The 15,680-nt window shown below is 43.7% G+C and overlaps 1 protein-coding gene across 2 annotated transcripts in view; it reads left to right on the top strand.

The window, feature by feature from the left end:
* Positions 1 to 15,680, top strand: part of ca16b (carbonic anhydrase XVI b) — a 239,642-nt gene that overhangs the window by 133,392 nt on the left and 90,570 nt on the right. For both annotated transcript variants that reach the window (XM_060919413.1, XM_060919412.1), the window contains exon 3: positions 7,200 to 7,379. In XM_060919413.1, the coding sequence (XP_060775396.1) occupies positions 7,200 to 7,379 (180 nt within the window). The remainder of the gene's footprint in view (positions 1 to 7,199; positions 7,380 to 15,680) is intronic.

Genomic DNA, 15,680 nt, shown 5'->3' with positions numbered 1-15,680 from the left:
TTGTCAAGTAGAATTATCTGTCCATGCAGCAAGATAATTTCACTAGTATTAAGGAATTTTCTCCTCAAATTCAGTTTTCAGTTTTTTGCAGTGTCCAAAATCTCCAAAATCAATCCTGAGATCTTTTGTGAACTTCATATTTCAACATTTCCGTCAAAATTCCATAAACATGACACACATTATAAAAAATTAAAGATGCAAAGCCTTCATCCTGCTCATACTAATTATTAGCATTTTGGTCATTTGCATGGAAGCTGTTTGATTTAATAGTTTTTCTAATCAAACTACATATAGTTGCTGATGGTTTGTCTTGGTGCTGTCTTTGTGACAGCATTGTGAGGGCCACTCTGCTTATTTAGGGATAATCCAAGGGGCCATTCACACCGCGGCTTTCACCCTCGCTACTGAGCTCAGCAGAGGAGCTCAGAGTGTGTGGTGGTAATGATGATGAAATTTGAGTGGATAGTTAGATTGTGGCTCTGATTATTTCACTGGAGTGTGTTGTTGCCATGGTAAAGTGACAGTGTTAACATGATAATAGGAATAGACAAGTCATGAAATACGAGCGATTCACTTCAGTCTCCTGTTTCTGCTTTTCCAACTTGGCAATAGTGTTCAGAGCAGTACACATTAACCCTGGTATGCACAAAATTGGAAAATACAAAAACAGGAGATCCTCATTTCATCTCATTATCTGTAGCCGCTTTATCCTGTTCTACAGGGTCGCAGGCAAGCTGGAGCCTATCCCAGCTGACTACGGGCGAAAGGCGGGGTACACCCTGGACAAGTCGCCAGGTCATCACAGGGCCGACACATAGACACAGACAACCATTCACACTCACATTCACACCTACGCTCAATTTACAGTCACCAGTTAACCTAACCTGCATGTCTTTGGACTGTGGGGGAAACCGGAGCACCCGGAGGAAACCCACGGGGAGAACATGCAAACTCCGCACAGAAAGGCCCTCGCCGGCCACGGGGCTCGACCCGGACCTTCTTGCTGTGAGGCGACAGCGCTAACCACTACACCACCGTGCCGCCCCAGGAGATCCTTTATTTCACAATAGCTTTTAATAGATTAGCACTTTTTTGGCATCACACTGACCATTTACATTTCAATGCGTCATTTGATTGAAATGTTAAAAATGTAGCTATAATTAAATGACAGAGTCAGTCATTTAAAAAATATCATGTCCTCTTTGGAGCTTTGAAATGCTGACCTTTTTTTTAATTCTCAAATTTCACTTATATTACAATCCTCTCGATATATCTTTATCACAGCAAAATGGGAGAATTTTTTTTCCTAAGGCAATACTTCAAGAACAAAATGATGTTTAAGGACCCAACAAATCTCAAGAATAAAATGATGTTTCAAGCATTGGCAAGCATATATATATATATATATATATATATATATATATATATATATATAGTTACTGCTTATGAAAGCATTATTCAGCTCAGCTTCTAAGAGTCTATGAGTCTGTGCTCATATTTCTGTCTCAATGGCAGTCTTAGATGCTGATGAACGATTTTTTTTTCTTTTTTTGTATCTCAGTCACATCCGTGGAACAGGGATTCAGTAAATAAGTAAACTTGCTTATGCTTTGCTATTTTTACATTTACAGAGATTGACTATATCTCAGCTAGATACAGTGCAGAATTTATCTACTGACAGAAAATCTAAGCCCAGACAATGATATTGTATGACTTTTAGTAGTTTACAGCATACTTTCGCATGTTACACAGTCATTACCCAGAATTTCAAATCAAATTCAAATTTTGTTTGTCACATACACGATCATACAGAGTATGACATGCAATGAAATGCTTATTGCAATGCTCCGTGGGTCATGAGGATAGTGGGGAGGGGAAGTGGTATATAAGGAGAGTAATGTAATAAATATAATAAAAAGAATAGAATGTAATAAATATAATAAAAATAAAATAAGAACATGATGGCGTGCTCTGCAGAATATACACAATATACAGTGTGTATATACAGTACATATATGCAATATACATAATTTATATAGCACATTGATATAAGAACACATGCATCTGTCTCTGTACTATAAAAACACTGTTTACATTGTTTAAACTTTGTTCTGCTGAATACCAAATTAAAAAAATGAAGCAATATTTACACGGGTAAGAATACATGCGAGGATACATGAATATGTATTAGTATATCAAATCAAAATACTGTACTATGACCTATGGCCTACTATGCTTTTACAAAATAGCAGAAGGCTGTTTTCCTATGTTTTGAGTGTAACCATTAATATTAACAAGTGAGCTGGATCAAAAAATATCCTGAGGTGCAATATATCCTGAAAAACAAAACAAAACTGGATTTACGTCCTATTAGCAATCCCATCTCATTATCTCTAGCTGCTTTATCCTGTTCTACAGGGTCGCAGGCAAGCTGGAGCCTATCCCAGCTGACTACGGGCGAAAGGCGGGGTACACCCTGGACAAGTCACCAGGTCATCACAGGGCTGACACATAGACACAGACAACCATTCACACTCACATTCACACTCACGGTCAATTTAGAATCAAACCTGCATGTCTTTAACCTAACCTGCATGTCTTTGGACTGTGGGGGAAACCGGAGCACCCGGAGGAAACCCACGCGGGCACGGGGAGAACATGCAAACTTTGCACAGAAAGGCCCTCGTTGGCCATGGGGCTCGAACCTGGATCTTCTTGCTGTGAGGCGACAGCGCTAACCACTACACCACCGTGCCGCCCAAAATTATGAAATTAAAAAAAATATATATATATATATATATATATATATATATATATATATATATATATATATATATATATATATATATTAATCTTAACTTCAACTTTTCATACAGGTTTTACTCACTCACTTTTAGTAACTGCTTTATCTTGGTCACATGTAATTTCAAGTATTTATTCTATATTTGAGGTACTCAGCTTCATTTTAGTATAGGATATGTTTTGTCTTATTTTGGATGATCACGTCAACACATTTTTTGTGATTAGGCAATTATTAGAAAAAGAATCTGTAAATAATTGATCAATTTCTTTGACAGCAATAATAATAATAATAATAAATTTCCTAGTCTGTGTTAATTATTACAAATTAACAGTGCCATGATTAAATATATACTAAATGTATTTTTAGGGGGCGGCACGGTGGTGTAGTGGTTAGCGCTGTCGCCTCACAGCAAGAAGGTCCGGGTTCGAGCCCCGGGGCCGGCGAGGGCCTTTCTGTGTGGAGTTTGCATGTTCTCCCCGTGTCCGCGTGGGTTTCCTCCGGTTTCCCCCACAGTCCAAAGACATGCAGGTTAGGTTAACTGGTGACTCTAAATTGACCGTAGGTGTGAATGTGAGTGTGAATGGTTGTCTGTGTCTATGTGTCAGCCCTGTGATGACCTGGCGACTTGTCCAGGGTGTACCCCGCCTCTCGCCTGTAGTCAGCTGGGATAGGCTCCAGCTTGCCTGCGACCCTGTAGAAGGATAAAGCGGCTAGAGATAATGAGATGAGATGAGATGTATTTTTAGGATTTAATTTTTAAAAATAAATTCTTAATCTGGATTTTAAAATATCTAGTATTCTTAATGTTATCTGGAACATCTTCCACTGGCTTAGTTGCAAGTGATTGTAGGAATTAACAGTAGGTTTGCCACAGCTAAGTGAAATGCTCAGGATGTTTCACACTGCTTTAGTAGATGAGCCAGTTATACCAGAGGGATATAACATTTAGAGCTTTAAATGTCAAGAGCAGGATTTTGTGGTCAAAAGAGTGAATGGATATTGACTAATCCTGGAGTAATATACTAACTACATTCTGGACTTGCTGAAACTTACTTACAGAGACAGCATGGGAGCCAAGCAGCAACACATTGCAGTGGTACAATTTAGAGATTTGATTTGATTTGATTTAATTTATTTGGCCCTAATATAGTAATAATACAGGTTATGAAACTATTTCTGGGCTTCATATAATGTTAACACGTGTCTTATTTTGGTTATTTTTCTTCAGTAAAAATATGCCTTATTAGAATTATCTTATAAGTGAATCAAGTTTGGTTTCACAGAAAATCATCAGTAAGATCTATTATAGATTTACTTACTCTTTTAGGAAGAGTTTATTCATCCAAGCTTTTGTTTCTTCGATCCAGTCTTTCATTTTCTCTAGCTCAGTCTGGCCAAAGTACTAAGTATAATAGTACATACACTAATTCATCAAAACTGCATATGAAGATTATATTTTTAAAAAATAATAATCTGGCATTTTTCCAGTTTTCACCTGTCCGATTTGGGTAACGATGTACCCACAATAGCCTCAGATTCTTGTACTGTACTTGGCTGACAGGAATGGAACCTGATGTGGTCTTCTGCTGTTGTAGTTCATCCACCTCAAGGTTTGATCTGCTTTCTGAGATGTTTTCCTGCTCACCAGGGATGTGAATGAGTGATGATTTGAGTTACTACTTGTCACCTCAGACCAGTCAGGTCATTTCCTCTAATCACGCTCATCAACAAGGCATTTCAGGCTGCGTAGCCTCCACTCACAGGATGGGTTTTTGTTGTTGTTGTTGCTGTTGTTTTAAATCATTCTGCATAGACTCTACAAACTGTTGTGTGTGAAAATCCCAGAAGATCTGCAGTTTCAGAAATACTCAAACCTGCCCATCTGGCACCAACACCCATGCCACGGTTAAAGTCACAGAGATCACACTTTTTCTTCATTCTGATGTTTGATGTGAAGATGAACTGAAGCGCTTGACCTGTATCTGTATGATTTTATGCATTGTGCTGCTGCCACCTGATTAGCTGTTCGGATAACTGCATAAATGAGCAGGTGTACAAGTGTTCCTATTAAAGTGGACAGTGAGTGTGTATTTTGGCAAGTCAATTAGGGAGGTCATCTACTTTGCTCATAATAGAGGTCATGCTGAAATAATTAGTTAGAGACAGGTTTATTACAAGTTTTAATTCATTATATGAGAAATCCATTCAGTCAAATCTTATATACGTTAATTTGACTATCTCTTTAAACAGTCTGGAAGATTCCAAAAATGTGATGCAATTGATGACATAGACTTAAGAAGCTTCTGATTGGCCAACTGCCATAATTGGGAGTTAATTGGATGTCAAGTCAAGTCAACTTTATTGTCAAATATGCTATACATGCTCGACATACAGTACAGATGAAATTTCAGTCCTCTCTGACCCACGGTGCAAACAGGCAATGCAATAAATAAAAATAGAATAACTGAAATAAACAATATAAACAGTATAAACACTCTAGATAAGAAATAGACATAGACTAAACACTCACAGGTGTGTGTGTGTGTGTGTGTGTGTGTATATATATATATATATATATATATATATATATATATATATATATATATATATATACACACACACATTATATATATATATATATATAAATTAGAGCAAAGGACATAAAATAAACAGTCAAGGGCACTTGAGGTATAGCAGGTAAACAAGAAATAAGCAGTATAAACAATAAACTAATAGCTGTTAAGGTGAGGTAGTGCGGAATAGTGCAAATGAGCGAGGTAAAGTGAAATGTGCAGTCCCTGAGTTCAGTATGCAAATGAATGTTGAGAGTATGTGTGTGTGTGTGTGTGTGTGTGTGTTGGGGGGGAGACTGTGAGGGTGACATGATGTCAGATGCTGAAGGGGGGGCAGGGGGGTGTGCGGTCAGAATCCGTGGCAGGGGGGGAAAGAAAGAAAAGAAGAAGCCCCTATTCTAAAACCATCATAAAAAAAAGCCAGAATGAAATTTGAAGGTGATCATCAACATTTTGGAAGTGTTTTCTGGTTCTCAGATGAAACAAAAATGGTCAGAAGAACACAAATCCCACTGTGAAGCATGGGGGTTGCAGCATTATGTTGTGGAAAAGGGACGGTTGCACGTCAGAATATAGATGGCATCATGAGAATCATGATGGAGGATTATCTAGAAATGCTGAAACAAAATGTCAAGACATCAGCCAGAAAGTAAAAACTTGGTTTCAACTGGATAGTGATCCTAAGCGTACCTCTATAGTGTAACAAATTGGCTTAAGAATAACAAAGTGAAAGTATTGGCATGACCATCACATCTCCTTCTTCTGTTCTCATGGGAAGAATGAGCAAAAAATTACAGCAAAGTAAGTTTAGAAGCTTGTGGAAGGCCAACCGAAGTGATCCAAGTCTAAGCCATCAAACGACAATGCCACAAAATACTTCATAGACCCACTGAAATTCTGATATAGGAAACAAAATCTTAAACAAATCTGGCTCATGGCGATTATTTTGAAATGACCTTTAATGGAAATAGATACCCTAATTGGCTTGTTTCTGAGGCAGAAACATACCTGAGGTGACTTCTTTCTAACTTTCATAACATTCATGCCCTTTAGCTCCTCTGAGAGTATCACTAAACTTAAAGGTGACAAGTTTAATGACTTTTCTCACCAGTTATTTATCCAGTTTATTTCCTGGGTAACCGATACATAGCTAAAGCACATGTATTCTAGGTACAGTGCAGAGCCTTAACAGATGCTTGCAGTTGTGTAAGTTCGAAGCCATATTGTCTAGCTCTCTAATCTTTGTTTCCTGATTTGTATCGCTTTCATTTTTGACTGTTTTTGTCTACTGACTCTGCATTTGCCTCTTAGTTGAATTTGTTTGCATTCTGTGTATTTTTGGTATTGACCTGGATTGTCTTGAACTTGATTTATGCATTAATACAACCTCCAGCACATAGATCCATACTCAGTGTCTCCGAGTCTCTTGTTACATGCACACATCAAGAATAATATTCTGAACTGTACGTAATCATTTTGTAAATCAAATCATTATTTCACACACAAAAAGCACTTTTTTTTCTTTGAGTATACCAAAACAAAACAGTTCTAAACAAGGTCAAAGCAAGCTGTACCGTAGGTCATGATGAAATGAGTGAAATACATCATGCTTGTTATTCAAGCAACTTCCTTCGAAATCTAAGATTAAAATGTGTGTTTGACAACTGGGGCAAAATGCCTCTTTTTTCCTCTGATAGGGAATGTCAATGGACATTCATCTTATAGCGTTGATTTCCCAGTTCCACTCTGGTGGAACTCCTACCCCATACAAAAATGTGAGAGTTAGTGCCTATTTTGATTTTTGCTTCTGTATCTGCTTAAAGGGATCCATGGGCCAGGGAGATGGGCATTAATGTACCCTGAGTGTGGGGAGAGAATCCAGTCACCTGTCAACATCCTAGATGAAGACACAAAGGTTTCTCAGGAGTGCCAGGAGCTCACACTGCAAGGCTTTGGAGTCAAGTCATCTAACAAAACCACCATGAAGAACACAGGCAAGACAGGTCAGGAAGGCATTATATAAGATTTCTTCTGACATTCATATTGTATACATCCAACCTCAGTGGCTTTTCAAGAATTCAAAGGAAATGATTGTCATAGATGCTGGAATACTTATGATGCATAATACCATTTTCTAAATTTTTGTCATATACTGATTGCATTGCTGACTTTTTACTGCATAGAAACTATAATACGGTTAGAGAGAGAAGAATACGAAATGTATTACTTCATTTTCCCCTGTATTTCATCAGAAAACATGAACTACCTCCTGCTTTATAGTTAGAAATGAACTCAAACATGTCAAAAATGCTGAAACCTCTCTTTTGATCTTGGCTTTTGCTTTGCAATGTATTGGCATTTTGTATAAAAAAAAATGGATTCAGCTCCATTCTAAATAAAAGGGTTTGACATGTCCTGAAGATGATCACTGTAAACCAGTGCATACCATCCTATTAGCCTACCTAATGGCCTTAATGAATTTCTGTCACTTTGACATTACAGCATCTTCTTCCAGGTGGGGACTCCTAGTGGAGGACCAACTGGTCCCACATTTTGTGATTCAAGAAACATTCCTGTAAACCACCCCCGCTTTGCCACCATTCCTAAAACTTTAACTATTACCATAGCTACCATGTAGTAGTTTAATCTACTTGAAGTCAGCATTCATCAACTACAGCACATACAGTACGGTACATCCTGCCTTACCTAGTAATTTTTTTGTTGGTGTTTTTTTTTTTTTTGAATATTGCTTGACACACTTTGCAATTGTAAGCCATTTATTTTCCCGAATGGTTATTCTTGGATGTGGACTGTCTTTATTACACTCTGAGAACATCTTTGACACTATTGCCAGTTTTTTTGGTTTCTGCATTTATCACTTGTATTTTCCCTTTGAAAACTCTGCATCCCTTGCTGTTGTAGGATTCTGGTTGTTTTACAACCCTAAATCAGTTGGGACGGTATGGAAAATGCAAATTAAAAAAAAAAAAGAAAGCAGTGATTTTTAAATTAACTTTGATTTGTATTTCATATTTCGTATTAGTATTTCATATTTCACATTTCTTATACCAAGATATTTCATGTTTTGTCTGGTCAACTTCATTACACTCGTTAATATACATCCATTCCTGCTTTTCAGGCCTGTGACATATTCCAAAAAAAGGTGTGTCGGGGGAAATTTCAGACTAGTAATGAGGCAAAATAATTAAATAATGATGTGATTTGAAACAGGTGATGTCAACAGGTGATTGTAAACATGACTTGGTACAAAATCAGTAACCAGGAAAGGCCTAGTCTTTGAGGAGCAAAGATCAGCTGAGGATCTCCATTTTGCCAACAAATGAGGGAGAAAATTATTGAAATGTTTAAAAACAATGTTCCTCAAAGAAAGATATGAAGGGATTTAAATATTTCACCCTCTACGGTGCATAATATCATTAAACACTTCAATTAATCTGGAGGAATTTTGGTGTATAAAGGACAAGGGTGCAAGCCTAAACTGAACAGCTGTGATCTCCAATCCCTCAGACGGCATTGAATCAAGGACCATTATTCAGCTATAACTGATATAATCACATGGGCTCAGGATTACTTTGGCAAACCTTTATCAAGCACTACAATATGGAGTGACATCCGCAAATGCCAGTTAAAACTTTACTGTGCAAAAAGGAAGCCTTATGTTAACTGTATCCAGAAGCGCCGTCGACTTCTCCAGGCTCAGAGACATCTGGAATGGACCATCACACAGTGGAAACATGTATTGTGGTCAGATGAATCAGTATTCCAGGTCTTTTGTGTAAGAAATGGACACCGTGTGCTTCAGACCCAAAGACGAAAAGGACCATCCAGACCGTTACCAGCAACAAGTCCAAAAGCCAAGGTCTGTCGTTCTATGGGGTTGTGTCAGTGCCCTTGGCAAAGGTAACCGACACTTCTGTGATGGTAGCATTAATGCAGAAAATTACATTGAGATTCTTGAGCAACATATGCTGCCTTCAAGACGACATCTTTTCCAGGGATATTTCAACAGGACAGTGCAAAACCACATTCTGCACACATTACAAAGGCATGGCTGTGGAAGAAGAGGGTGCCTGTTCACTCTGTCCCCAACAGAGAATATGTGGCAAACTTTGAAATGGAAATTATGACAATGACGACCCCATACTGTTCCACACCTTAAGACCTCTTTGGAGGAAGAATGGGACAAAATAACACCTGAATCACTTCATCACTTGGTGTCTTCAGTCTCTAAACATCTTTTAAGTGTTGTGAGAAGGAATGGCAACATCTCAAAATTGTAAATGCTTTACCGTCCCAATTTTTTTTAAAGGTGCTGCAAGAAATTAAAATATGTTTATTTTTAAATAAATAAATAAATAAATTGGGCGGCACGGTGGTGTAGTGGTTAGCGCTGTCGCCTCACAGCAAGAAGGTCCTGGGTTCGAGCCCCGGGGCCGGCGAGGGCCTTTCTGTGCAGAGTTTGCATGTTCTCCCCGTGTCCGCGTGGGTTTCCTCCGGGTGCTCCGGTTTCCCCCACAGTCCAAAGACATGCAGGTTAGGTTAACTGGTGACTCTAAATTGACCGTAGGTGTGAATGTGAGTGTGAATGGTTGTCTGTGTCTATGTGTCAGCCCTGTGATGACCTGGCGACTTGTCCAGGGTGTACCCCGCCTTTCGCCCGTAGTCAGCTGGGATAGGCTCCAGCTTGCCTGCGACCCTGTAGAAGGATAAAGCGGCTAGAGATAATGAGATGAGATGAGATGAAATAAATACATTTCATGAGGTAACACATCAAATAATGTGCTGCTGTGTTGTTATGAATGCAATACAGGTCAAAGATTATTTACAAATCATTGTTTTCAGTTTTAATTTCAATTTTAATATATGAGCCCAACTTCCTCTGATTTGGGGTTGGAAAAGACTTTGTTGTACATCATGTATCCAGCAGAATTTGAGACCCAGTGGTCTTTGCAATTTCGATGGAGGAATTACTTCAGTTCCTCACACACTGAAAACCCACTCTTTCTCGAGCTGCCATGACTGCATACCATCTACCTTAATCTGTGGGATTTAGTACTAATTCAAAGGAAAAACTCATTGACTTTTTCTGATGTAGCGCGAAAGCTAAATCCATATCGCTTTGACACAGACTGTAACGGACTAAACTCTGAAGCCCATTTTGTCATTCATTTTAAAGCAAAATGTAGGATCCTGGATTTGTGAAATCCGCCAAGGTTTTCACCCTGAATCTGTATACACATTTTAATTTTGTACACTGGTGGCAGCAGTGAGTAACCATCTCTCTGTGTTAGGACTAGGACTGTTTTGGCCTCTAGAGGCCGCTGTTATTTCCTTTTCATGTCGTGTTTATTTTGGCCTCTAGAGGCCGCCTCTGTTCCTGTGTCTTGTGTTTGTGTTAATTGCCTAATTATCTTCACCTGTGTCCTTAATTAGTTTGTCTATTTATACCCCTGAGTTCAGTCCTCTTGTCACGGAGTCTTTGTGCTGTTATGTTTATCTCCAGTTTCCTTTGTACTGTGTTTTTTGATCTTCTTAGCTTTTGAATTTTTGCACTTTGCTTTTCTTTTGGATTATACTCTTTGGTTTTTTTTTTGTCTTTTGTTTTGCCCTGTATATAGTGTATATAGTTTAAATAAACCTTTTGATTCTTTTTCTACTTCCGCCTCACGCCTCTGCATTTGAGTCATCCCCCTGGTGGCCTAGTGGGGGTTTGCTGGATTATCACACCAACGAACCAGGTTCGAATCCCAGCAAAACCCTAACAGAAAGACTCCGTCATGACCGACTCAGCAGAGGCTGCTTCAACTGTCTACCCGGCCAACCTTCAGGGAATTATGGCAGCTTTGACACGCTTCGGAGCGACCATGGACGCTCATGGACGTACGCTCACCAGCCAACGTGAGGCCCTCGCTCGCCACGAGGAACTGCTTCAGCAAATTGGGAAAACCCTGGCACAGCTGACATCTCTGCCTGCATCTCCTGCTCCTGATCCAGCTCCCACTCCTGCTCCAGTGCCTCCTGCAATGCTGCCTTCTTCACCTCGTGAACCCAGCCTTCCTGCACCACAGAGGTATGACGGCAAGCACAGTGAGTGCCGAGAGTTCCTTACCCAGTGTCAACTCACCTTTGAGCTTCAGCCTACCACCTACACTACGGATCGCCGCAAGATTGCCTTTGTGATCACCTTATTAGCTGGTAAGGCGCGAGCCTGGGCTACTGCTATCTGGCAAAGACAGGGACCTGAGTGCTTTGATTTCCAGCTGTTTTCTGAAGAGATGCTTCGGGTCTTCGATCAGGCAGACATCAGTACCGACGCAGCCCGAAAGCTCATGTCCATCCGGCAAGGAGGAAGCGTCGCAGATTACGCCATCTCGTTCCGAACACTCGCAGCAGTAAGTGGATGGAACGAGACTGCCCTGGTGTCAGCCTTCCACCATGGTCTGTCTGACCCCATCAAGGACGGTCTGGCCTCTATTGGATGCCCAAGTGACCTCGAAACCCTCATCTCACATGCTATTCGTCTGGACAACAGGATGAGAGAACGCCACCAAGCCTTGAGCCCCCCCAGCCTCCCTACCTCTACCTGGAGACCGTCTACCTCCTTCAGTGACTGTCCAGAACCCATGCAAGTGGGTCGTACTCGCCTCTCCGCATCTGAGAGGGAGCGCAGAAGGAGGGACAAGTGCTGCATCTACTGTGGCAAGCCTGGTCACTTCCGAGCATCATGTCCCGAACTCTTGGGAAAAGGACCGCCCCGTCCAGCCGAGGGAGGGTTGTGACGGGGCCTACCCTCTCTCCCGGACTCCCTGGCCAAGGAATCTACATCCCGGTCTCCATCTCCTGGGGTGAGTCTGTCCACTCTTGTCAAGCTTTGTTAGACTCAGGGGCAGCTGGGAACTTTATGGATATTCACTTCGCCCAAAGCATCAATATTCCGACTGCACCTCTTGAAGTCCCACTGTCTGTGTCTGCCCTCGATGGCCAAGCGTTAGGTGATGGAAGAGTCACCCAAGTTACTTCTCCAGTCTTCCTCCAGTCTCAAGGTCACAAGGAAGAAATATCCCTGCACCTGATTCCTTCACCTGAGTTCCCAGTTATTCTAGGCCTTCCTTGGCTTACTCACCACAACCCTCGCATAGACTGGGTAACAAGCCAGGTTGTGGAATGGGGCCCTGCATGCCATGCCTCTTGTCTGCTCTCTAGCTCTCCTGTGTCTCCTGCCGAGCCCCCTGATCTCACCGAGTTATCTCAAGTTCCCACAGAGTACTGGGATCTCAAGGAGGTATTCAGCAAGAGCAGGGCCGCCGTTCTTCCTCCGCACCGGGCCTACGACTGTGCCATCGACTTGCTCCCTGGGACTACCCCTCCTCGTGGCAGACTGTTTTCACTCTCTCAGCCAGAACGCAAGGCCATGGAGGAATACCTCAAAGATGCCCTGGTCTCTGGGTTTATTCGACCCTCCACTTCACCTGCTGGAGCCGGCTTCTTCTTTGTCGGCAAGAAGGATGGGGGGCTCCGACCATGTATTGATTACAGGGGCCTGAATAAGATCACTGTGCGCAACCGATATCCCCTTCCGCTGATGTCCACAGCTTTCGACCTGCTCCAAGGCGCCACCGTCTTCACCAAGTTGGACCTACGGAACGCATACCACCTCATCCGTATCCGACAGGGAGACGAGTGGAAGACTGCCTTTAACACCCCGTCTGGGCACTACGAATACCAGGTGATGCCCTTCGGACTCACCAACGCACCAGCTGTTTTTCAGGCCCTAATCAACGACGTCTTAAGGGACATGATTAACCTATACGTTTTTGTCTACCTCGACGACATCCTTATCTTTTCCAAGACCGTGCAGGAGCACCGCCACCATGTCCGCCAGGTTCTCCAGAGGCTGCTACAGAACAATCTGTTCGCCAAGGCCCAGAAATGCGAATTTCATGTTCCCGAGGTCTCCTTTCTGGGATTTATTGTACGGACAGGCCAACTCCAAATGGACCCTGCCAAGACCCTGGCCGTCCGGGATTGGCCTACTCCCAAGTCCGTTAAGGAGGTTCAGCGGTTCTTAGGATTCGCTAACTTCTACCGCAAGTTCATCAGGAACTTCAGTTCTGTGGCAGCACCCATGTCAGACCTCACCAAAGGGACAGGTGGATCTTATGGCTGGTCTCCTCAGGCAGAAAAGGCGTTCAAAGACCTCAAGGACCGCTTCTGCACGGCACCCATTCTGGTTCTCCCGGACACCTCCCAACCATTCATCGTGGAGGTGGACGCCTCGGACAGTGGTGTCGGCGCGGTGCTCTCTCAACGTTCGGAAGGAAAGCTGCACCCCTGCGCTTACTTCTCCCACCGCCTGAGTCCTGCTGAGTCCCGGTACGATGTGGGGGATCGAGAACTGCTAGCGGTCAAACTGGCCCTTGAGGAGTGGAGGCACTGGCTGGAGGGAGCACAACATCCATTCCTGGTTTGGACTGACCACAAGAACCTGGAGTACCTCCAGCAAGCCAAGAGACTGAACCCTCGACAGGCTAGGTGGGCCCTGTTTTTCAGTCGGTTTGACTTCACCCTCTCATACCGCCCCGGCTCCAAGAACACCAAACCTGACGCACTGTCCAGACTGTTCTCTGCCACTAACAGGGAGAATGAAGTCGGGCCTATTATCCCTGTGTCCCGGATTGTGGCCCCTGTCCGCTGGGGTATTGAGGAGGCTGTCCGACGAGCCCAACGCCAGGACCCCGGTCCTGGGACGGGGCCACCAGGCCTCTTGTACGTCCCACATCAAGCCCGGGCCAAGGTTCTCCAGTGGGGTCACTCTTCCCCTCTCACCGCCCACCCGGGAGCTCGGAGGACCCTGGACTTCCTGAAAAGACGCTTCTGGTGGCCTAACATGGAGAAGGAAGTAAGGTCATTTGTCCTGTCCTGTGAGGTTTGCACCAGAACCAAGAACCCACGACAGCGTCCCCAGGGTCTCCTGCATCCTCTGACCATTCCCCGGCGTCCCTGGTCCCACGTGGCAGTCGACTTTATCACGGGTCTCCCTGAGTCACAAGGTAACACGGTCATTTTGGTCTTAGTTGACAGATTCTCCAAGGCCTGCCGCTTCATACCACTGTGCAAACTCCCCTCTGCTCTTGAAACTGCGAAACTTTTGTTTAATCATGTCTTCCGAGTCTTTGGTCTTCCACAGGACATCGTCTCAGACCGAGGGCCCCAGTTCTCCTCCCGAGTGTGGCACGGGTTCTGCAAGGTCATCGGAGCCACTGCCAGCCTCTCCTCTGGGTTTCACCCACAGTCCAATGGTCAGACGGAGAGGCTCAACCAGGACCTGGAAACCACCCTGCGAGGCCTGGCTATGGATAACCCGACATCGTGGAGCACCTGGCTGCCATGGGCGGAGTACGCCCACAACACCCTGCAGTCATCGGCCACCAAGCTGTCGCCATTCCAGTGCCAATTCGGGTTCCAGCCACCTCTGTTCCCGGACCAGGAGGAGGACGCGGGGGTGCCCTCGGTCAACCAATATGTGAGACGGTGTCGCAAGACCTGGAGCAAGGTCAGGAAGACCCTCATACAGACCTCCAGAACCAACCAGACTCAGGCCAACCGCCATAGAAGACCTGCACACGCTTTCCGCCCTGGGCAGCGTGTTTGGCTGTCCACTAAGGACCTTCCACTGCGGGTGGAGAACCGCAAGCTTGCTCCTCGCTACATTGGCCCCTTCAAGGTGGTGCGCAGGGTGAACCCTGTCTCCTACCGGCTCCAGTTGCCCCGGACTCTGAGGATCAACCCCACTTTCCATGTTTCCCTGTTACGGCCCATACTGACGTCTACGTATGCCCCTGCCCCTAGGAACCCCCCACCCCCCCGCATCTTCCAGGGGCAGACTGTGTTCACTGTGAATCGCCTGCTTGACTCCCGCCGGGTCCGCGGCGGGTTGCAATATCTGGTGGACTGGGAGGGCTATGGTCCTGAGGAGCGCTGCTGGGTTCCTGCTCGGGATGTCCTTGATAAAGAACTATGTCGGGACTTCCATTCGGCCCATCCGGATCGCCCTGGGAACGTCAGGAGACGCTCCTAGAGGGGGGGGGGTCCTGTTAGGACTAGGACTGTTTTGGCCTCTAGAGGCCGCTGTTATTTCCTTTTCATGTCGTGTTTATTTTGGCCTCTAGAGGCCGCCTCTGTTCCTGTGTCTTGTGTTTGTGTTAATTGCCTAATTATCTTCACCTGTGTCCTTAATTAGTTTGTCTATTTATACCCCTGAGTTCAGTCCTCTTGTCACGGAG

This window comes from Neoarius graeffei, chromosome 4 (genome assembly GCF_027579695.1).
Source record: "Neoarius graeffei isolate fNeoGra1 chromosome 4, fNeoGra1.pri, whole genome shotgun sequence".
Taxonomy (NCBI): domain Eukaryota; kingdom Metazoa; phylum Chordata; class Actinopteri; order Siluriformes; family Ariidae; genus Neoarius; species Neoarius graeffei.
Note: the sequence above shows the minus strand (reverse complement) of the source record. Positions and strands in the feature narration are given on the sequence as shown.